This window comes from Octopus sinensis, linkage group LG2, assembly GCF_006345805.1.
Source record: "Octopus sinensis linkage group LG2, ASM634580v1, whole genome shotgun sequence".
Taxonomy (NCBI): domain Eukaryota; kingdom Metazoa; phylum Mollusca; class Cephalopoda; order Octopoda; family Octopodidae; genus Octopus; species Octopus sinensis.
In genome coordinates, this window is record NC_042998.1 from 128,328,737 (window position 1) to 128,351,847 (window position 23,111).

Below are 23,111 nucleotides of genomic sequence, written 5' to 3' on the forward strand. Positions count from 1 at the left end.
GTTGAGTAAAAAGTAAGCAACGTTTTGTACCATCGAGAATTTGTACCAGATTTTTGCGGTGTTTTGAACATTTTTAAACATTTTTTTTTGCAATTTTCTGATAATATAGACATAGACTTGCCCAAATGCATCCATAAATTAACATTGATACTTTTTTCACCGTTGTTACAATCATGTGAAATGGAACTGTCAAAACGCGAATTTCGAGCAATTTTGCTAAACCACTTCAAAAAGGACGTTAAGCCGCTGAAACTGCTCGCGATATCAACGAAATAGTTGAAGAAATGACCAGTGGGTGGTCAGCTCGAAAATGGTTTAAACGATTTCGCAATGGAGACCTGAACTTTGAAGATCGTGAGCGTAATGGACGCCCATCTGTCATCGATGAGGGTCAAATTAAAGACCGTCATTGAGAAAGATCCACGTAAAACCACTCGAAAACTAGCAAAAGAACTTCAAGTTAACCAGAAAACTGCCTGCAATCATTTGCATGCGTTTGAAAAACCAAAAAAGCTCGACAAATAGGTACCACATGATTTGAATGAAAATCAGAATATGCGCAGATATGAAATTTGGTCGTCGCTTCATCTCCATAACCAGACCGATCCATTTCCCGACCGTATTGTAACTTGCAATGAAAAGTGGATTCTGTACAATAATAGAAAAAACGTTCTTCGCAGTGGTTGGACCAAAATGAAGCACCGAAAAGCTTACCTAAACCCGAGCTCTTCAAAAAGAGGGTTATGGTGACTGTTTGGATTGTACTACGAGACTCTTCCACTACAACTTCTTAAAACATTGAAAAACCATTACTGCAGGAACATATTGCCATGAAATTGACAAAATGGACGAAAAACTGCTACTCCTCCGTCCCAGACTGGTCAACAGAAGAAGGCCAATAATTCTTCATAACAATGCTGGACCACACGTTTGAGGGAACTTGGCTACGAAGTTCTTCCCCACCCAGCTTATTCCCCAGACCTTTTTCCTACCGACGATCACTTTTTCAAGCACCTTGATGGTTTCATGCGAGAGAAAGAGTTCAAAAACCAACCGATGCTGAAAGTGCGTTCAAAGAGTTCATCAGCTCCAGAACTCCAGATTTTTACGTTACCAGAATAAACAATGTTGTAACTCGTTGGCAAAAATGTACAGATTGTAATGGTACTTACTTTGATGAATAAAATTTCCGTACTGTTGAAATATATTGTGATGAATTTCATATTTCAAAACGTTGCTTACTCAGCCTGATAATATACGCTCTTAAGTTTAAAAAACATGGAACTGCACAAGCTGTAACATTTTGTCTCAGAGAAACATTTCAATGAGGTTCGTATGTTAAAAGCACACGGTTTCACTCAGAAGTACTAGAAAAGCAGACGAGAGGTTAGCCTTTCGTGTGTGTGAGTAGAATCTCATGGCTGCTGATCTTAACTGATTGGAAGCGTTATCGTGTACATTGTTTTGTCTTGGTATAAAAGATGGGCTACGGTGGTTACTGGTAAGAATTAACAATTAGAACTTCTCAAGAACAAGTACATAGTGCCAGATTACTCGGCCGACCCAAATTCTCTGACCGAATTTGGGTCATCCGGCATTGTGAACTTGTTACACTTTAAGGTATACACTAAGAGAAATAACATTAGTTGTCCAATTATTCATTGCTGTATCATAATAAAACTTGGAGTTGCGATCTGTGAAATCTCTGGTTTGAATAAATACTAATTGTGTACGCCTCTGTGTGTACCATCGTTGAAATGTATAATGATACTAGGCTGCTGATTTCAAATGTATTTCGATCTACTGATATTGCTAAATTGATTTTGAAACATTGCAACTTACCGAACCACAGCTTGGCAAATGACCAACTTCTTCATTTCACCTTTGCAACTTTCCAAAATCACTCCGCAGCTTCCTCGAACTACCTAGCAACTTTTCAAAATATTCCTCACAACTTTCCAGAATACTCCGCTAGTTTCCAAAATCCTCTCAAAACTTTCCAAATTCATTCCATAACGTTTCAAATCATCCCGCAACTTCTCCCATCGTATAATGCAGTGGTGTGGCAAGGATTCTTAACAGCCAGCATCAAAGGCACTGTTGGCGTCCGCCCTTAATTAACAGATATAACAGGTCGAATGAAATTTGCATCCCGTCACACTGCTTCCGAAGACGACTGCCACTTCACGTCCTTCCTTCTTGCTGTTTCTGGTATAGTGTTTTTGAATTAGTAAATGATAAATTCAGAAACTACCCATAACTATTAATGCTTCCTCGAGTACTCCACCAAAAGCTTCATGTAAACATGGAGTATCAAAATTTAAGCCAGTTTAGTGGATCGCTTTTGACAAATGCTGATAATTGCTGTAATGACGGAATTGGCAGTAAGTAAAGTCCATAGCTTACTTCAAGAAATATCAGAGTAGAATCGCAAATTACTGGTGAACCAAAAGTTCGCCAGTGATTCGCTGCACAGAACTTCTTTAACGACACGAAATTTTTGCTAAACAAGAGCTAAACAAGAATCAAATGAAATACCATTTTCCTACATTAATCTCAACTATGAACTAAATAAATTAATGAATTAATTAAATAAATAGATAAAATAGATGAGTGAAAATTATATTAATAGTGGTTATTCATTGATTAATTAATCAATAGCTTATCAGTTTTTTCCGAGATGTATTTTCTTTATAAACATACAATGGTTTTATTGATACTTTATAGAATTGGTTATAAACTGCAGATTGTTATGTCTATAATTTTGTGCAATCAATGCTTGTTTCTTTGGCGACGACAACATGTGAGAGTTAAACTTGGTTGCTATCTTGGCTGCTGGATTGACTAGCTGGATAAGATTTTAGGTTGGATGCCTGATTAACCGGTTAATTAGTTACAGTTAGTTAAGCTAGTAAAGATTTTGTATCTTTTTCTGTAAGTGAGAGTGGGCAGGTGAAAGAAAGTTTTGTAAGTGTGTTAGAAGGACGGCAGGAAGGTTCTTTTTAGGACTGCATGTTTGTTGGGCTTCTAAGAATGTGAGGATGTCTGGAGTTAAAAAGTTATAGAACTAATCAGGAAATCAACAGTAGAGTACTAAGTAGATCCAAATCACAGAAGCACGGCAGAAACAGATCTCATGATCCAAGAAGGAGGGCTTTCCGCAGTAAATTGCTCCACTAGAAATAGCAGTCAAATCTGCAAGAAGTCACAACAATCTTAGAATGGGAAAGGGACCTAAGTGTCCAGGACAATGCAATATTAAATGCATTATACTTTCAACAAAGGACAATAATGGCTTGAATGCGTTTGACCATAGGAAAGCTCAACCACGGCTCACTCGGAGGTAAACAACAACAACTACTACTACTACTACTACTACTACTACTACTACACACTGTTTTAAGCAACAGTAGTATTGCAAAATGACCGTGTTTCGCAAACTTACCAAGCAGGATCCATCTCTTCCTGTGTATGTAGTTTTGGGTTACTTCTTACAGTAAATGAAAATTAAATATTCATTTACAAGACAACAACCCATTAAGGGATAGAAGAGGCTTTCATTCAGTGAATCGTGTGGCAAATTAACAGAGAAAATAACATGATAGTGTTAGAAAGAGGATTCGAACTTGGGACTGCAACTCCTGATGACATCGCTGATGGTGATGCTTCTGCAGTTGCTGTGCCAACACATCCTTTTTTTTTATTTGTATAGGGTTGAGGGATTCTGACTTCAATACTGTACACTACATCACAGACCTCAATTACACAGCAATTCTACCGTCCATTGTAGCAAACAGCAGCAACATTCTCTGAACTATCTAAGCTTGCTATAAAAGGTTTGGTTCAGTGGTTACAAACACTCTCGCTGCAGTTAACAAAAACATGTTAATTAAGATTGTACTCATATAGAGGAGAGAAAAAAACAACTGGTTAATTATAAATTCTGGTCAATAAGAGCAAGAGAGACTATTCAAAAAATTTAATGAACTAAAATTAATATAAAATTGAAAGTCGGAGGATAGTAAAACCGGTTTTTGTCAAGAACGGTAACAACTTTGGAGATGTTTCTGTATTTCTTAACTTCAATGAAGAATAGTCGTGTATCCCACACCCTTGATTCCGTTACTGATTAAACATGACATCTATTTACAGCTAGGTTATTTATTAGTTAATCCTGGTCATCAGATTAACACTCCTTTTACTCACTACCGGCTGTAGTTGACATATGAATTAAAGTGAGTAGGAAATATATCTGATACTGATATTATGATGATTATTCTGTATTTTCTTTCACGAATTTTGAATAGAAATATTTAATGTAAAAACAAACACTATTTATGCTTCTTTTGGTCTTCTTTTTTCCTTTACCTTTATTTAAAGCATAGAACTATTCAATATTGGTTTCAAATTTTCGCACAAGTCCAACAATTTCGGGGGAGGGTATAAGCCGATTACATCAACCCCAGTGCTCAACTGATACTTATTTTACCAACCCCGAAAGGATGAAAGGCAAAGTTGACCTTGATGGAATTTGAAGTCAGAAGATTAAGACGGACGAAATGCCGCTAAACATTTTGCCCGGTGTGCTGACGATTCTGCCAAATCGCTGCCTTATGGGTATGTTTGTTATTAGTTTTCATTCTATATATTTCCTCTTGATTCTTTTTTTCAGGTTTGTTGAAAGAATCTGGAGCGCATCTTCTCCCTAAGGACTCTCAGCAAAGCTGTGTGTTGACTTCATCCGACAATTATTGTTTCAGAGCAGGTAATGAGAAACATTACATTTTACATATTACTAACATTTTTATAGGGATAAGAATTTTGATGAGAAAACTCAGTACAAAAGACTCAAAGATATAGCTGTAGGTATTTTTTGTTCTATTCGTCCTTAAGGAATCATACGAGTCAGTGAAAGTTCCCAACAGACAGAAATTTTGCTTCAACAATATTTCTCAAATGATACAAGATAAAAATGCCTTCCCTGAATAGAGACGGAGGTCAGATTTGACTGATACCGTTCGCTAATTAAGTGTCGTTATCAGACAGGTCATTGTCTGGCTACTGTTGGATTCAACTATCTGAAATCGTACGGTTTTGTATTTGTAGGAAACGGAAGTGTTAAGTTACTCTTCTGTTAAGTTACAGATAATAGTGAAAAATCGATAAAGTGACAATAAGGTTCTAGTAACCCGGTAATGTAATTAGTCATTCCCTATCTGTCACCCCATCTTTCTCTCTTTCTATCTCTCTCTCTCTTTCCCTCTCTCCCTCCATCTCTCTCTCTCTCTCTCTCTCTCTCTCTCTTCTCTCTCTCTCTCTGCTCGTTGTTTATATACTTGTCTTCGTCTTTTGTTTTTCTGTAAATTTCAACTATATCTATATATAGAGAGAAAGAGAGAGAAAGAGATAGAGAGAGAGAGAGAAAGAGAGAGAGAGAGAGAAAGAGAGAGAGAAAGAGAAAGAGAAAGAGAAAATTCTTTGTATATGTATATCTACATGTGCGTATGTTTATATATGTGTGTGTGTTTCTGTGTCAGTGTATATGTATGTATTTATGTATGTATATATGTATGTACATACATGTGTGTGTGTGTGTGTGCGCACATATGAACAAATAAGAAATGGTTGAATCCAATCTTTTGTACGTTTCTCACTAAACGGGATTTGTACGGTTCACTTTTTCACCAGATTCATTATTGCTCATAGTTCTTGTATCTTTAATCTTACAAATATACGCGTGCGAGCTAACATACACACACGCACGCACACATACATACATGTAATATGAGTGTGTGTGTGTGTTCGCGTGCGTGTGTGTGTGTGTGTGTGTGTGTGTATGTATGTATCAAAACAAAGAGGGATTAATGAGGTATTAGTAATCCAGGAGAAATACTTCTTTAGATTTCTGTAGGCATAGGAGTGGCTGTGTGGTAAGTAGCTTGCTTACCAGCCACATGGTTCTGGGTTCAGTCTTACGGCGTGACACCTTGGGCAAGTGTCTTCTACTATAGCCTCGGGCCGACCAAAGCCTTGTGAGTGGATTTGGTAGATGGAAACTGAAAGAAGCCCGTCGTATATATGTATATATTGTATATATATATGTGTGTGTGTATGTTTGTGTGTCTGTGTTTCACCCACCCAACATCGCTTGACAACCGATGCTGGTGTGTTTACATCCCCGTAACTTAGCGGTTCGGCAAAAGAGATCGGTAGAATAAGCACTAGGCTTACAAAAAATAAGTCCTGAGGTCGATTTGCTCGACTAAAGGAGTTGCTCCAGCATGGCCGCAGTCAATTGCCTGAAACAAGTAAAAGAATAAAAGAGTAAAAGAGATAAAGATACCCCAGGCTACAAAAGAGTTTTGTGATTAGACTTGTACTCCAGGTCATCCAAATTAAAGTCCATCACCAGTCAAAATTGTAAATCTACGGTTTCAATCTAATTTATATGGTATGTTTTTACAGAGTGATACATAAAATAAATAAACAGATATAATGGGTTACAGATATGCATTTTTGGATGCGTTCATGGTTCAGTCTTATCAATCAATCGATCGATCGTCTGAAAATATGGGAAACCAGCAGCCCAAACAAATCTACTGCAATGGAAAAAGAAAAGCGAAAGGAAAGAATTTGGTCAGTTTGTTATTTTTATATAGAACTAGGTTCTCTATTTTTAGGCATCAGCCTTAAACCATTGTTGGCTCTTACCACGGGTGAATATTATTGACATCAAATAAAGAAATTTGATACCCTATAACTTCCTTATGATCAGTAGCAGACTGTTGGCAATAACTGCTATATTTTAGAAGTATATGCAAATATACAAACCAAAAGGCAGTTAGGGTATTATTGTTTTAAACCCGAAGCATCAAAATCAATGTATTTGCTAAGAATTCATATAATTATAAACAGTTAACAATGATGGGTAATACCAGTAATCAGGGATTAGAATTTAACTATAACAAGTAAAGTAAGAAAAAGACAAAGACTACAGTATGATCCTAAATTATAGGGCTATTATTGCAGCTGCATTAGTACGAGTAAGATATAATTTTTAAAGCGGATGGTAGAGTAAATACCAGTACAAAACTGAAGATAAAACCAAAACAAAATAGAAATAAAATAAAACCAAAACAACAAAAAAATGAAAATGGAAACATAAGGAAAGAGATATAGGAAAATAAAATGGGTATCTTTTGATCATCATAATGAATAGACTGGAAAAGGAATAAGAAACCGTCTATAATTCTGGAAATTACGAAATGTAACAATTACCATTTAGATTAGATCTGCTATTGTCTCTAAAAAATTGGTATAGGTAGGTGCACGGGTATTAGCATACTTCTTTGTTCAAATGCTTAATTATCGAAGAAATAGTCTAAAGCAGTGGTTTTCAACCAGGGTTCCGCCAGTACAATCCAGGGGTTCCGCAAGAAGTTACAAAACTGCTAAAATCGGCAGTAATTTTTAATTCTCCTGTGCAGATATGTGTACATAAGACTATTAAATTATTGCACAGGGGTTCCTCGAGCCAGTGGAATGTTTCCTTGGGGTTCCGCTCCAGCAAAAAGTTTGAAAAGCACTGGTCTAAAGGTTTAGTTTTAAAATTACCAACATCTTACCGCTAGCTCCTGTCGTTTAGTATAATATCCTGTCAGGATATTATACACAAACGTAATTATTAATAATGAATTTTCTAGGTAAAGTTCACAACTAGTTTTCCCTACGTCGTAAGGTGGTGCACTGTTCACTATTGGTCATTTAATACTATACTTTGTTTTGTTGACTTTTAGCTCCCAAAGTAGCTTGCTTAGTGAGGTCCAGCTTTCCTTATTCCTATGTTTAAATGATGAGACGTGATTATAATATCTACATTGAAACCGGTTGCACAACACAGCCGATGTAACGATATATTGTTTTATACATAAATGCGCATGCACACATATACATACACACACACGCATATATATGCACGCATGTGTATGTATATAGAAATGTGCATGTGCATTTATGCATGTACGTGTGTTGTATGTGTGTGTGCGCGTGCGTGTGCGAGTACATATGCATATACTTATCAACTCTCAAAGGGGGATAAATCTTTCAGATGATAGCGTGAGCTTAGTCCTACATCGCAAAATATACCCATTACACCCCAGATGTTCTAACTACTAACATTTTACTCATGACAGCTGAAGGTTGTCTGTACACCTAATGAGGAAATTATGCAAACATGACATAATTTCATGAAATGATTCGTAATGTATCCCCTTGATTGTATTATGTATATACCATGTGTAAAAGTATGTATATGAAAAACAGCTATATATATATATATATATATTATATATATATACATATACATATGCATATACATATATACATATACATATGCATATACATATATACATATACACACACACACACACACACACACACACACACATATATATATATATATATATATATATATATATATATATATATATATATATATACATATACATATGCATATACATATATACATATAAGAGGGATGACCACTACGTGGACATCCATTATGCTAAAAGTAGATCCGCTATTGTATTACCACCTCTTTTATTTTAAATTTAAATTTAAATATTCAATTTTCACCTTCATTATTTTAAATTTGTATATATATACACATACATATAAATATATATACACACAAACACACACACACACACATATATATATATACATATAAATCTACACACACACACACATATATATATATATATGTATGTATGAATGTATGTATGTATGTATGTATGTATGTATGTATGTATGTATGTATGTATGCGTGTATGTATGTATGTAAATTAGAAAAAAAACACCTTTTACCAATTCAATAATGAAAAAAATTAAATTATTACCATTTAGAAAAATTACATCTTATAGAAAGATTAAATATAAGATAAAACATATAACGATGATTAAGTAATGTGCAAAATAATAAATAAAACAATTATATTTGGTATATTTATATATATAAAACGTATATACATATATATATATTCTTGAATATAGGAGATCGACGTGTGAATGAACAAATGGGTCTGGCCAGCCTTCATACTATATTTCTGAGAGAACATAATAGAATTGCACGCCAGTTCAATTCGATGGGATTAGGTTGGAAAGACGAGAGAGTTTTCCAAGAAACCAAGCGTATAATCTCTGCAATGATTCAACACATCAACTATCGAGAATTCCTACCCGCCATACTTAACAGGCAGTTTATAAACTTCCTAAACTTGAACGGGCCTCGTCGTGGGTTCCACGATATTTATGATTCTACAGTCGATGCTACAATACGAAATGGATTTTCCACGGCGGCTTTTCGGTTTGGCCATTCAATGGTTCGTTCTTTCTTCAGCAAGTTATCATCAGGCTTCAATTCAGCTTTCGGCTCACCAACCTTACTCAAAACTATGTACGGCAAAACTGAGGGAATTCTTCAGGTAAGAGTATTCAGCAGTTGTCTTCCTTTTGTATATTTGTTTTGTTATATACGATTTAATTAATTTTTTTTTTTTGGTCACCTGCAGTTGGCACATAGCAAGAAATTCTGAATAGCTTTGGAATTGGTTATCAGCTTTTAAAATGGTTCTAGATTAGCTCTTACTGTGCGGCGCGTAGGTAAGCGTTGAGTTAACCAATATCTTGTGGGTATTGGTTAACGACAGTTCAGTATACGGAAATTGTGCAGAAGTTCATTGTTTGTGTGTGTGTGTGTGTGTGTGTGTGTGTGTGTGTGTGGATTAATACAGGTAATATAAATATAAAGAGAAAAGAGAATACTTTATTGAAAAAAAACATTATATTTATCGGAATAACTTCTTAACTCGTTACTACGGGTTTCATGTTTCCGATCTTCGGGTGATAGGAATAAATAAAACAAGAAGAAAAGAAAAACTATATGTAAAATCAGTATAACAAAATCATGCAGAGAATATTCTTAAAAAGTGTTGAATGTTTTGATTGAATATTGTAAAACTGCTACATCTTGTTCACTGAAGTACTCAATATGAAAAAAAATTCCATAAAGAAAAGGTAGTTATGAAAAGAATGAATGGAAATAAGTATAATTTATAATAATAATAATAATAATAATAATAATAATAATAATAATAATAATCCAGATGGTGCTTGAAAAATAAGGGATGTTACCCCAGTTCACTGGTAGTGAACAGCTGACACCGTAGTACATCTCCAGCATTAGAAGCTGTGCAAAGCCAATAAAATAATAATAATAATAATAATAATCCTTTCTTTATTGGCCACAAGGGCCGAACACAAAAACATAGGAACAATACAAAACAAGGGACAAATGGGGTTTAAAACAAGAAATGTGTAAACAATAAAAAACAAAAACAGTTGACAAAAAAATCTAGCAACAAAATTCCCCAATAGTAAAAGAGGGAAGGGGGGAATCTTCAGCAGCCAGTAGGCCTGCGGGAGGGGTAGTTTTTTTTTTCTTCTTAACTCTTTCTTAACTTAAATCTTATATGATTAAACACCCACCGAACATATTTGGGGGCCGAATATAGCCCCGCGTGGGGGCCAAACAAACACGGAAACCAAGTGACAGGTCCTTGATGTTTCTATTAGCAACTTGGAAGAAACTGTAAACCGAAAAACGGCACCAAACGGGTGTAAACAAATATTTTCTAAAGGACTTGGAGCGTTCGACAACACGTCCGATGTGCTCCACAGCAAATAATAATAATAATAATAATAATAATAATAATAATAATAATAATAATAATAATAATAACAACAATAATAATAATAATAATAATAATAATAATAATAATAATAATAAGCCTTTCTAGTATAGGTAAAAAGCTTGAAATTTTGTGAGGCGTGATAGTGAGGCCAAGTTTATTACATCGACCCCAGTGCTCAACTGGTGGATCTTTTCTAAAAGATGGACAGAATTTCCTACTTAACTAAATAATTTGAAACTTCGTATACTGGTAGAATGTGTCAAAAGAAAACATTAATTTCAATTAGTTTTTTGGAGAAAAATGTATTTTCTAACTTTTACGTACTTTAATTCTTCGAATTTTTACCAATCGTATTCTCTGTTTTGAGCTGAATTCCTTTTTTCTGCCGTGTTATTCATCCTTATCAGTCTTCTGTTTTCTGTCTTCAAAGGCTTGTTTATTTCAATGTCATCCCTGACTTACGGACCGATTACCTGTGTGTGTGTGTGTGTGTGTGTGTGGTGTGTGTGTGTGTGTGTTATTGTTGTGTATGTGTGTGTGTTTTTGTTGTGTATGTGTGCGTGTGTGTGTGTGTCTTTTTGTTGTGTATGTGTGTGTGTGTGTGTGTTTTTGTTGTGTATGTGTGCGTGAGTTGTGTATCTCTTAAATCGATGAATTTCGTCGCCCAATAAAAATATTAACGATATTAAAGTTTTAAAAATATTGTTAATATTTTTATTGGGCGACGAAATTCATCGATTTAAGAGATACACAACACACGCACACATACACAGCAAAAAAACACACACACACACATACACAACAAAAAGACACACACACACACACATACACAACAAAAAGACACATGCACACACATACACAACAAAAACACACACACACATACACAACAAAAGACACACACACACACGCGCACACATACACAACAAACATACACACACACACATATACAACAATAACACACACACACACACAACAAACACACACACGCACACACATACACAACAATAACACACACACACACACACACAGGTAATCGGTCCGTAAGTCAGGGATGACATTGAAATAAACAAGCCTTTGAAGACAGAAAACAGAAGACTGATAAGGATGAATAACACGGCAGAAAAAAGGAATTCAGCTCAAAACAGAGAATACGATTGGTTAAAATTCGAAGAATTAAAGTACGTAAAAGTTAGAAAATACATTTTTCTCCAAAAAACTAATTGAAATTAATGTTTTCTTTTGACACATTCTACCAGTATACGAAGTTTCAAATTATTTAGTTAAGTAGGAAATTCTGTCCATCTTTTAGAAAAGATCCCAACTGGTTCATATTCTATCGACTCTGAAAGGACGAAAGGTAAATTTGATCTCAGCAGAATTTGAACTCGAAACATAAAGACGAACGAAATGCCGCACAGTATTTTGTCCGACGTGCTGACGATTCTGATAATAATAGATGTAAAAATATACACTTGTATAGAGAAAATGGCATGTGGCTGTAAAAACTATCGAATAAAGAATGGATGCGATTTAATTGTAACATAAAACATTAAAAATGCAATTTGTGAAACAAAAATGCGAAGCATAAAATATGCTAAGTTCTTAAGAAATAATTGTGCGATAAAAATGTTTGTTGGAAATTTCGCTTCTGTAGGGAAATGGTGCTGCTGCTGTTGTTGTTGTTTATGTAAATATACTGAATTTAAAAATGCGATTTAATTCTACATAAAATATAACAACGGAAATTCATGAAAGGGAAGCAAGTATATTTAGAAGCATATTTTTTAAGTACGAAGAGTTTACTTGAGTTAAAAATAAAAAGAGATCATTTATATTGTGTGATTATATGTGCATATGTGTGTATATTTCTGTGTTCGTGCCTACGTTTCTCTTGCTAGTGTAAACCGATGTATTGAGTTGCTTTCCTTCACGTCAATCCTCAACCATCTCTTTGTACTCGATTAAATTAATACTTCCAAAGATTTTCATTATGTTTTGACAAGATACAATATCAAATCATGAAAGGGAGATGTACAAGCGATTACGACTACACCAGCGTATTAGAGGAAAACTGATAAAAAAAGAGACAAAACTAAACTGTTTCATTTAATTCGATGCCGTTCTGTTCTTCCCAACGCAGTTTTTTAACTGTTTCCATTTGATTACTCATTTAGCTGTATGAATATAAAGTCTCTCTTGGTTTACTACGGAATTTTGCATACCATTATATAACGTGTTGCCTGCTCACTCGTAGAAATAATATAAGAAACAAACTTTAAAATAACAGCGAGTCTTTATTTCTCTGCTAAATAACACAGTGGACAAAATAAGCACATTATAGTTCATCCATCGATTAGATGATTAAACTCTGACCATCGATGTATTTTGTTATAACATGTATTTTGTTACATGTGTTTTGTTACAGCAGCAGGAAAATAACATGATTTGCCTGCCTGACAAATCTCTCACTGCTCTGTCATAGCTGTTTTGTTAACTTAATATATAAGACGAAGTAGGCTCCAACGTAGATTCAGGTTAGTTGTTTGAGAATGTATTACGCACAACGTGATTAGATCCGAGATCCATTTCCCGTGCAATAGTCGACCAATCGAAATACAGGATTCAACCAAATGTTCCAAATTCACATGATAGGTTAGACGATCAATCATTAAAGGCTAAGTCAACTCCAATATGTCATAACAGAAGTTGATCTCACCACACTCACAAAGCTATAAGACGTTGCCCTCATATTTACATATATATTTATAACTAATATTGGTATATATTAAACACATTCCTGAAAACTAGTACGTAGATATTAATGACTTGTAGTCACACGGTATTTCGTTATGCAACTATAATATGCTCCTAAGTAATTAAACGTTTTTATAAGTCAGTATTAAACGTTACAAAAGCGGTGAGCTGGCAGAAACGTTAACACGCCGGGCGAAATGCTTAGCGGTATTTCGTCTGACGCTACGTTCTGAGTTCAAATTCTGCCGAGGTCGACTTTACCTTTCATCCTTTCGGGGTCGATTAAATAAGTACCAGTTACGCACTGGTTTCGATATAATCGACTTAATCCGTTTGCCTGTCCTTGCTTGTCCTCTCTGTGTTTAGCCCCTTGTGGGTAGTAAAGAAATAAGTATTTCGTCTGCCGCTACGTTCTGAGTTCAAATTCCGCCGAGGTCGAATTTGCCTTTCATCCCTTCGGGATCAATTAAATAAAGTACCAGTTACGCACTGGGGTCGATATAATCGAATTAATTCCTTTGTCTGTCTTTGTTTGTCTCCTCTATGTTCAGAAATAAATATTAAACGTTACAATGCTTGGGGACAATGGTGTGACGAGATGTATAGTTGACTTTTCCAGGCATCCCTAACGATGTTTAGAGACAGTCGTGTGATTTTTCGACGGCTTCACACTTTTGATTTGGCCATTATTTGTTAACATTGGTATATGTTTGTGCTTTATGTAATCTGTAAAAAAAATTTTTAATTCTTAAATATATTTTCAGAACCAGCCTGAATCTGTCGATGCATTCGTTCGTGGGTTAGTTTCTGATTCCGCGCAGAATGCTGACCGTTTTATGAGTAAGCAGTTAACAGACCATCTATTTGAAGATACTTTTGGTAATAGCCTCGATCTTGCTTCATTCAACATTCAACGAGGACGAGATCATGGCATCCCTCCTTACAATGTTTGGAGACAGTGGTGTGATTTCTCGACGGCTACGAACTTTGGTACTGGACCAGGTGGTCTTATAGACCATTCTTTTGATTCAGCCAACAAATTAAAGAGCATTTACTCGTGAGGCCCTATATTATTTGCTTATCATTCGTATCGTTGTTTTTGTGGTATTGTTGTTTCCATTGCTTTATTATTAATATGGTGTTCTTGTATATGTATATTGTCATCTGTATGTATATGAGAGTATATGTGTGCGTATGTGCTTGTACATTCCTGAGGTCAGTTCCCAAACAGACGTTTCGTTCTATTTTCTAGACGGCGCAATCTATTGTATGCTTCTTTAGCTCATCTGAACCATCTTATCTTCAGATTAAGCCATTTCAACAGAACAGTGAGGCACTTCAACAAAGCACTAATACGCAACCACTAGGCAAGAGAACAACTACTTACCACTTACAGCAAATTACAAATATTAAGATGATGTATATAATATGGTATAACCCATCACATAAGACCAATATGAAAAATAAAACAATGTCACAGAAGAATTCCATCTTAAGAAATATTTACTGAATCAGCACAAGCTGCAACAGTTTTCAAAAATGTATGTGTAGGTTCAGCTTCAGCTTCGGGCAAAACATGTTTGCTGTTATCAAAACTATGGTATAACAAGAGCATTGAGAAAGGCTGCGTCAAAGTTCAGTGATCTGTTGTTGTTGTTGTTGTTGTTGTTGTTGTTGTTGTAGATAGATAGATAGATAGATAGATAGATAGATAGATAGATAGATAGATAGATAGATAGATAGATAGATAGATAGATAGATAGATAGATAGATAGATATTTTGTAGAAGCAGCAAAATATTGTCAGTATCGTAAATTTAGCAAAGAACTCAAAAAATATTATACACAGTATTGCAAAAACAATTGATTGTCTTTGATACAAAGGAAAGGACTCAGATTATTCACACAGAAAAAAATATATATATGTTCTAAATATTTATTATTCCTTGGAAAAGTTTCTGCCAAAATGACGGCGTGTCGTATGCACGTCTCCAGAAGAAGTAACAATATGGCTAATAATTCAAATATTGACCAAGTTATTTAACAGACCCGTAGTAACGGGAATTTTTAAATGAATCTGACAGGAATTTATCAAGACAACTGAAACGTTTTATTCCATTACTGCTACATTATGTGTAAAATTGTACACGAAAGAGAACAATTTTGAAAATCAGTAATTTAAAGTACATTAAATATTATGTTTATAGACAGAGATCCAACGAGAATGTTATCTTAATGTATTCTCTTTCACTAAGAATTTAGAGACATATGAAACAACCGTATTTCATAAAATTGTATATATATATATATATATATATATATATATATATATATATTATTTTGACAGACTATCAGAGAAAACAAATGTTGGCTGAATAATTATTAGCAGAATACGTACATTACAACCTGAGATCCCAGAGCAATTTCACTTAAGTTATATAACTCTGTGTGTGTGTGTGTGTGTGTGTGTGTGTGTGTGTGTGTGTGTGTGTGTGTGCGTGTGTGTGTAACCAAGCAATATTAAAATGATATTCAATATTTCAGCAAAAATAGTGAAGCATAATGAATGCATAAGTGTGAAGGTGTTCTTGTATCTAAAAGAAAAGTTGAATAGTTTAGTGACAAACAGAAAGATAGGTCGGTCGCCTGACAGATTAGACAGATAGGCGTAACAATGATTTCTAACAGAGGCACAAAGGCTCAATTTCAAGGAGGGCAAGCTCACTACTTGAGCTCGGCAAAATTTGAACTCGGAACGTAGAAGATGATAATTAAATGCTACAAGTCGTTTTATCGTTTCTGCATTCCACTACTTTGTCGTTGCACATATACAAAACATGACCACGTTTTAGGTTTTTCAATGTTGTTTCTACTTCTTTCTCAGACACCCGGATGATATTGATCTCTTCAGTGGAGGACTGTCAGAGAATCCAATACGTGGTGGTATTGTTGGACCCACCTTTGCCTGTATCATTGGACGTCAATTTCATCTAATCAAAGTTGGTGATCGTTTTTGGTACGAAAGAAATGACCCAACTGTCGGATTCACGCTCAGTAAGTTAATCGTAAGACATTTTCAGCACAACACAAGCTTCATAAAATTTTTTAGGCTGGTTTATTTATATCATTATCAGATGAAGACTCTCAGCTTATTTTGCTGTGTATGATCGAAAGAGACAGCCTTGCAGCCAGCAGACTAAGGTCACACTTGTTTACTGATCATGTTTCAAGAACTCTACGGAGAACTCTTGCAGTTCCAAGCAATGCTAATTTCCAGCTCAAGCACATGGTCTGTTTGGATTGGGATTTCCCACAAAATTTTACAGGTCTCCGACTCTGCCACGCTTTGTGGTCTTTCCTCATACTACGTTTTGCCTCTCTCCAGCCACCACTTTCCACTAAGTTTCCATTATTATTATTATTATTATTATTATTATTATTATTATTATTATTATTATTATTATTATTATTATTATTATCATTATTATTATTATTATTATTATTATTATTATTATTATTATTATTATCATTATTATTATTATTATCATTATATTATTATTATTATTATTATTATTATTATTATCATCATTATTATTATTATTATTATTATTATTATTATCATTATCATTATATTATTATTATTATTATTATTATTATTATCATTATTATTATTATTATTATTATTATTATTATTATTATTATATTATTATTATTATTATTATTATTATTATTATTATCATTATTATTATTTATTATTATTATTATTATTATTATTATTACTATTATTATTATTATTATTATTATATTATCATTATCATTATATTATTATTATTATTATTATTATCATTATTATTATTATTATTATTGTATTATTATTATTATTATTATTATTATTACTTTTTTTTTCTTCTTTCAAATTTGCTTCCATTTCTTACCGAGTGTCTTCCCGACTCCTAGGGCAAAGAAACTCATAGTATACATTGGTAGGCCATTAAACCAAACTCAATAGTTCGTTCATTTTTTTTTTTTTTTTTTAAGTTAAATTAAAATACATGAGCAGCAACAGTTCTCACATCGACAATGCTCTTCTCAATACGTGTGATGTACCAGTTAAGACAATCTTTTGCACTTCTTGCAGGCATGGTAAGCCAGGGATCATTCTCATATAATTTTCGGTTCCCTTCTTGATCATTCCTAGTGCTCCTACGATCACTGTATTGTAACCGCCTTGAGATGCCACATTTTCTCAATTTCAATGAGTAGGTCTTTATATTTTCTGAGCTTGTCAACTCTTTCGCTGAGATATTATGATCACAGGGGATGCTCATGTCGATCAATAAGCAAACTTTTTGTTTTGTCTTTCACAACAATATCTGGTTTATTGGCCTTGATGGTTCGGTCTGTATGTACTGGAAAGTCCCACAGAATGGTTACATTTTCTCCTTCAGTTACAGCCTCAGGGTGGTGATTATACCACTTGTCGGCAGTTTTGATATTGTAATGCCGACTTATTAGCCAGTGTAGATATTGGCCAACTCTGTCATGTCTTAATTTATACTCCACTGGAGCTAAGACTTTACATCCAGAGATTAGGTGGTCCACCTTTTCAATCATGTCGTTGCAGAATCGGCATTTTGGGTCTGCTCCATTTTTCATCACATTGGCCTGGTAGTTCCGGGTAATAGGCTTTGATCTTGAGCAGCCAGGATGAAACCTTCGCTCTCTGCTTTTAGCCCTGAGCTCCGTAGCCACTGATGGGTTTGCTTCTGGTCAACATCAGCTTGTTTGCTGCGGGTCACATATTTGTCGTGCAGAGGTTTCTCCTCCCATCTATCAGCCAATTGCTCGTGCGCTTTATTCGTTGCCATTATTTTCACCTTCTTTGCAACAATAATTGCCGTACTTCCCTCGGGTTGTTCTGTTTGGGTATCCTGCACGAGATCAATAGCAAATTTTTTGCTTTCCTTTATAATAGAATGAAGCTTCTTTCGTCTCTCGTGATTTTCCACGAGCTTTAGCATCCAGTCATTCGATATTTCGAGATATTTGGCCAGTCCAATTGTGGTTGTTTTGTAAGCTAGTTCAAATTGGATCAGGCCTCGACCTCCTTGGGCTCTGGGAAGGTAAAGGCGATCTACGTCTGCCTTTGGGTGGTGCATCCTATTACAACTCAGCAGCTTGCGTATTTTTCTATCTATATTCTTTACTTCACTCATATTCCAGTTCAACACATTGTAGCTATAAGTAACAACTGGAACTGCTAAGGAATTATAGCTAACACCTTGTTACGTGCATTTTGTTCAGATTTCAGGACTGCACGAACTCTCCTATAACATTCCTTCCTGATCTTCTCTTTCATGCTTGCATGCTGAATACCAGAGCCTTCATTTATCCCTAAATATTTGTATGTTTGTTCTTGCTCAAGCTCTCTTATGACTGTGTCAACATCTAACAGACTGACTGAATTGTGGTCTTCACTTTCCCTTCTGGAAAGTGGCCTTGGCACACTTCTCAAGTCCAAACTCCATCCCGATGTCATCGCTGAATGCTTTCACAGTGCACAATAGGCCTTCAAGTTCATTATTGTCTTTACCATAAAGTTTTAAGTCATCCAATATATTATTATTATTATTATCATTATTATATTATTATTATTATCATTATTATTATTATTATTATTATCATTATTATTATATAATCATTATCATTATTATTTATTATATATTATATTATCATTATCATTATTATTATTATTATTTTATTATTATTATTATAGTTTGACTTTTGCTTTATGTCTGTACAAGTTGGCTCCAAGTCTCACCCAGAGACCTAAGAGACAACAGGTTGGAAGTTCTGTGCCATATATTTGGGTTTTTTTTTTTTGGTGTTGTACTAGTGAATGTCTAATACATAAAAAAAAATAAAAAAATAAATAAATAAATAAATAAATAAATAAATTTTTTAAAAAGTTTGTTTTAAACCTTGGGATTACATAAGAGATATTTGCGTAGGATATGAGCAGTCCCCATGAGCACTATCTTTTGAATTTCTGCCATTTTGGGGTTTCCTGGTATCTGAGTTAGGTAGCAATTAGTCCCTTTCGCTATCATTCCCAGGGCACCTATGACAACAGGTATTGTTTTAGTCTTCAGCTTCCACATTTTGCTGATTTCTATTTCAAGATCTTTATATTTGCTCAGTTTTTGGTAGGTCTTGACAGATACGTTTATATCGATGGGACAGTCATATCAATGAGGAGGCATGTTCTTTGTCTGAAGTCTTTCAATATGATGTCTGGCCTATTTGCATCTATCTTCCTGTCAGTTTGAATGGTGAAGTTCCAGAGGAGTGAGATGTGGTCATTTTCAAGCACTGGAGGTGGACTGTGTTCCCACCAGTTTTTTTCATGGGGCAAATCCAGGTTTTTGCAAATTACCCAGTGAATATATTGTGCAGCTCTATCATGCCTGTTGAGGTACTCTGTAGGCGCTAGAAGACTGCATTTGGAGACAACATGATCACTGGTTTCATTTTGTTGTCGGCATACACGACATGTTGGGCTACTGCCGTTCTTTAATATGTTGGCCTGGTAGTTTCTTGTTGGTAGGCATTGATCTTGAGCTGCTATGATAAACCCCTCTGTTTCAGATTTTAAGCCAGAGGCCATTAGCCATTGATGGGTCAGGGCTTTGTCAATATCTGCATTATTCGCTCTCTTTGGGTATTTGCTATAGAGAGGTTTTTCTTGCCATTTATTATTCAGAATATCTAAGGCTGCAGTTTTGGCACGGGTTTTCATGCGCTTAGCTTTTTCTGTGCTTGTTTCTTCTTCTTCTTCTTCTTCTTCTTCTTCTTCTTCTTCTTCTTCTTCTTTTCTTCTTAATTATTATTATTATTATTTTATTATTATATTATTATTATTATTATTATTATTATTATATCATTATTGTTATTATTATTATTATCATTATTATTATCATTATTATTATTATTATTATTATTATTTTATTTTTATTATTATTATGTATCATATTATTATTATATTATTATTATTATCATTATTATTATTATTATTATTATTATATCATTATTATTATTATTATTATTATTATTATTATTATTATTATTATTAAGGCAGCGAGCTGGCAGAATAGTTAGCACGCCGAGCGAAATGCCTAGCGGTATTTCGTCTGCGTTACGTTGTGAGTTCAAATTCCGCCGAGGTCGACTTTGCCTTTCATCCTTTCGGGGTCGATAAATTAAGTACCAGTTACGCACTGGGGTCGATGTAATCGACTTAATACCTATGTCTGTCCTTGTTTGTCCTCTCTGTGTTTAGCCCCTTGTGGGTAATAAAGAAATAGAAATAGGTATTTCGTCTGCCGCTAAGTTCTGAGTTCAAATTCTGCCGAGGTCGACTTTGTCTTTCATCCTTTCAGGGTTGATGAAATAAGTACCAGTTGAACACTACAGTCAATGTAATCGACTCATACCCTCCGCCAAAATTGTTGCCCTTGTGGCAAAATCTAAAACCGTTGTTGATGTTGTTGTTGTTGTTGTTGTTGTTGTAAAACTGGCGAGCAGGCAGAATCGTTAGAGCGTCGGAAAAAATACTTCGCTGTATTTGTTCCAGTTTTTTCTTGTTCTAAGTTCAACTCTTGCCGGAGTCAACTCTACCTTTCATCCCTCCAGGGCCGATAAAATAAGCGCTAAGATCGATATAATCGACTTGCCCATCGTCTCAGAATTGCTGGCCTTGTGCCAAAACTAGAAAGTTTTATCGTTGCTACTGCTACTGCAGAGGCGACGAGCTGAGAAAATCTTAAGAGCGACAGAGAAAATACTGCCGAGGTCATCTCTACTTTTCGTACTAGTTCAAGTCTAGTTCAAGATGGTATCGAGGACTACTCCTCCCCTCAAAACTGCTGTCCTTGTACCTAAATCAGAAACCATTATTCCTGTTGTTCTTCTTGAGATAACTTCATAGTACAAATATTGGGTGGTATAGAGCTTAAACAACTACTCAGGTGACTTCACTATAGATGTGTGTACGAGTATTATATAATGTTGCGTGATGCAAACTAATATATCAATTTCATAATGTCAAATATTTTCTTATTAATTGCTTTGTTCAGAGAAGTTCAAGTGCTGAACTATGTATAAATGGCATCAAGTTATAAACGACATCTGACCTCATAAGCCAACTATATGGTCCAGAATGTCTCCCTTTTCTTTCTCTCTTTATCTCCCTCTCCCTCTCTCTCCTCCTTTTTCTCCCTCCTCCTTTTTCTCTCTCGATATCCAGAATGTTTTTCTATAATGCTATCGAAGTTGTTGCGTTGGTGTATACAATGTTTAACTTGTTTATCACATTAATTGATCTGTGTTTGTGCGTATGTATGTGTTTGTGTTGGTGTGTATATGTGCGTTTGTGAAACCTGGCTTAGCGGTTAGGAGGAGTTTCGGTTTACAATAGAAATTCTAATTTTAATTATAACAAACAATTGTGACCTCCTTCGGTCATGAATGAAATTGCACCTAGAAAGTTACCCTCCGAGGTACAAGTCTGGGCAAAGTTGTTTATGGAAGACCAGCAGTCGCCCACACATACCAGCCTCCCCTCTCCACGCCACCGATGTTATCCAAGGGAAAGGCAAAGGCCGATGCAGCTAGGCACCAGTGACGTCGCAGCTCATTTATTAACGTGCAAGTGGCTGAGCACTCCACAGACACGTGTACCCTTAACGTAGTTCTCGGGGAGATTCAGCGTGACACAGAGTGGGACAAGGCTGGCCCTTTGAAATACAGGTACAACAGAAACAGGAAGAAAGAGTGAGAGAAAGTTGTGGTGAAAGAGTACAGCAGGGTTCACCACCACCCCCTGCCGGAGCCTCGTGGAGCTTTAGGTGTTTTCGCTCAATAAACACTCACAATGCCCGGTCTGGGAATCGAAACCGTGATCCTACGACCGCGAGTCCGCTGCCCTAACCACTGGACCATTGCGCCTCCACATAACAAACAATATATGCTTATTATCTGTTCTTTGGTATTTAAAAATTTTACACTATATTCTTCACATGGTGTACTCCAACACTGCCGGATGAACAAGAATAAAAAAAATTGAGACTCTTGATTTAAGGTTTTAGAAAATCCACGTTAATGTTTTAGAGTCTTGAAAAACCTGTCATACGTAATTTTATGATACACGCACGCACGTACTTACACGCACGCACACACTCATGCACTCACACACACACACACACAGACACACACACACACACACACACACACACACACACCACACATACACATAGAAACTCGCGTGCACATGCACGTGTGTGTGTCCGTGTATGTATTTGAGTAGCTTGGGAATTCGGGTTTCGCCTTCGGTTTACACAACCAGAAAGGTTGAATGTGTTGATAGTGAAACCTGAAACACAAATTAGCTCATTAACCCGAATTTTACAAAAATTTTGTCCTGACCAGTTCCTTAATCTTAAACTACGAGGAGGTGCTGAAAAGTTCCTGGTTTTAAGGGTATCACGAAAGGTCTGATTGGAGGCCCATTCTTTCGAGTTATTTTACAGGGCTTAGAAAAACTGAAGGA

At 35.2% G+C, this 23,111-nt stretch overlaps 1 protein-coding gene across 2 annotated transcripts in view; it reads left to right on the forward strand.

Annotated features, from left to right (window-relative positions):
- Positions 1-23,111, forward strand: part of LOC115229954 (peroxidase-like protein) — a 77,373-nt gene that overhangs the window by 46,614 nt on the left and 7,648 nt on the right. For both annotated transcript variants that reach the window (XM_036499269.1, XM_029800217.2), the window contains exons 10-13: positions 4,673-4,765; positions 9,052-9,482; positions 14,270-14,562; positions 16,389-16,558. In XM_036499269.1, coding sequence (XP_036355162.1) covers positions 4,673-4,765; positions 9,052-9,482; positions 14,270-14,562; positions 16,389-16,558 — 987 coding nt within the window. The remainder of the gene's footprint in view (positions 1-4,672; positions 4,766-9,051; positions 9,483-14,269; positions 14,563-16,388; positions 16,559-23,111) is intronic.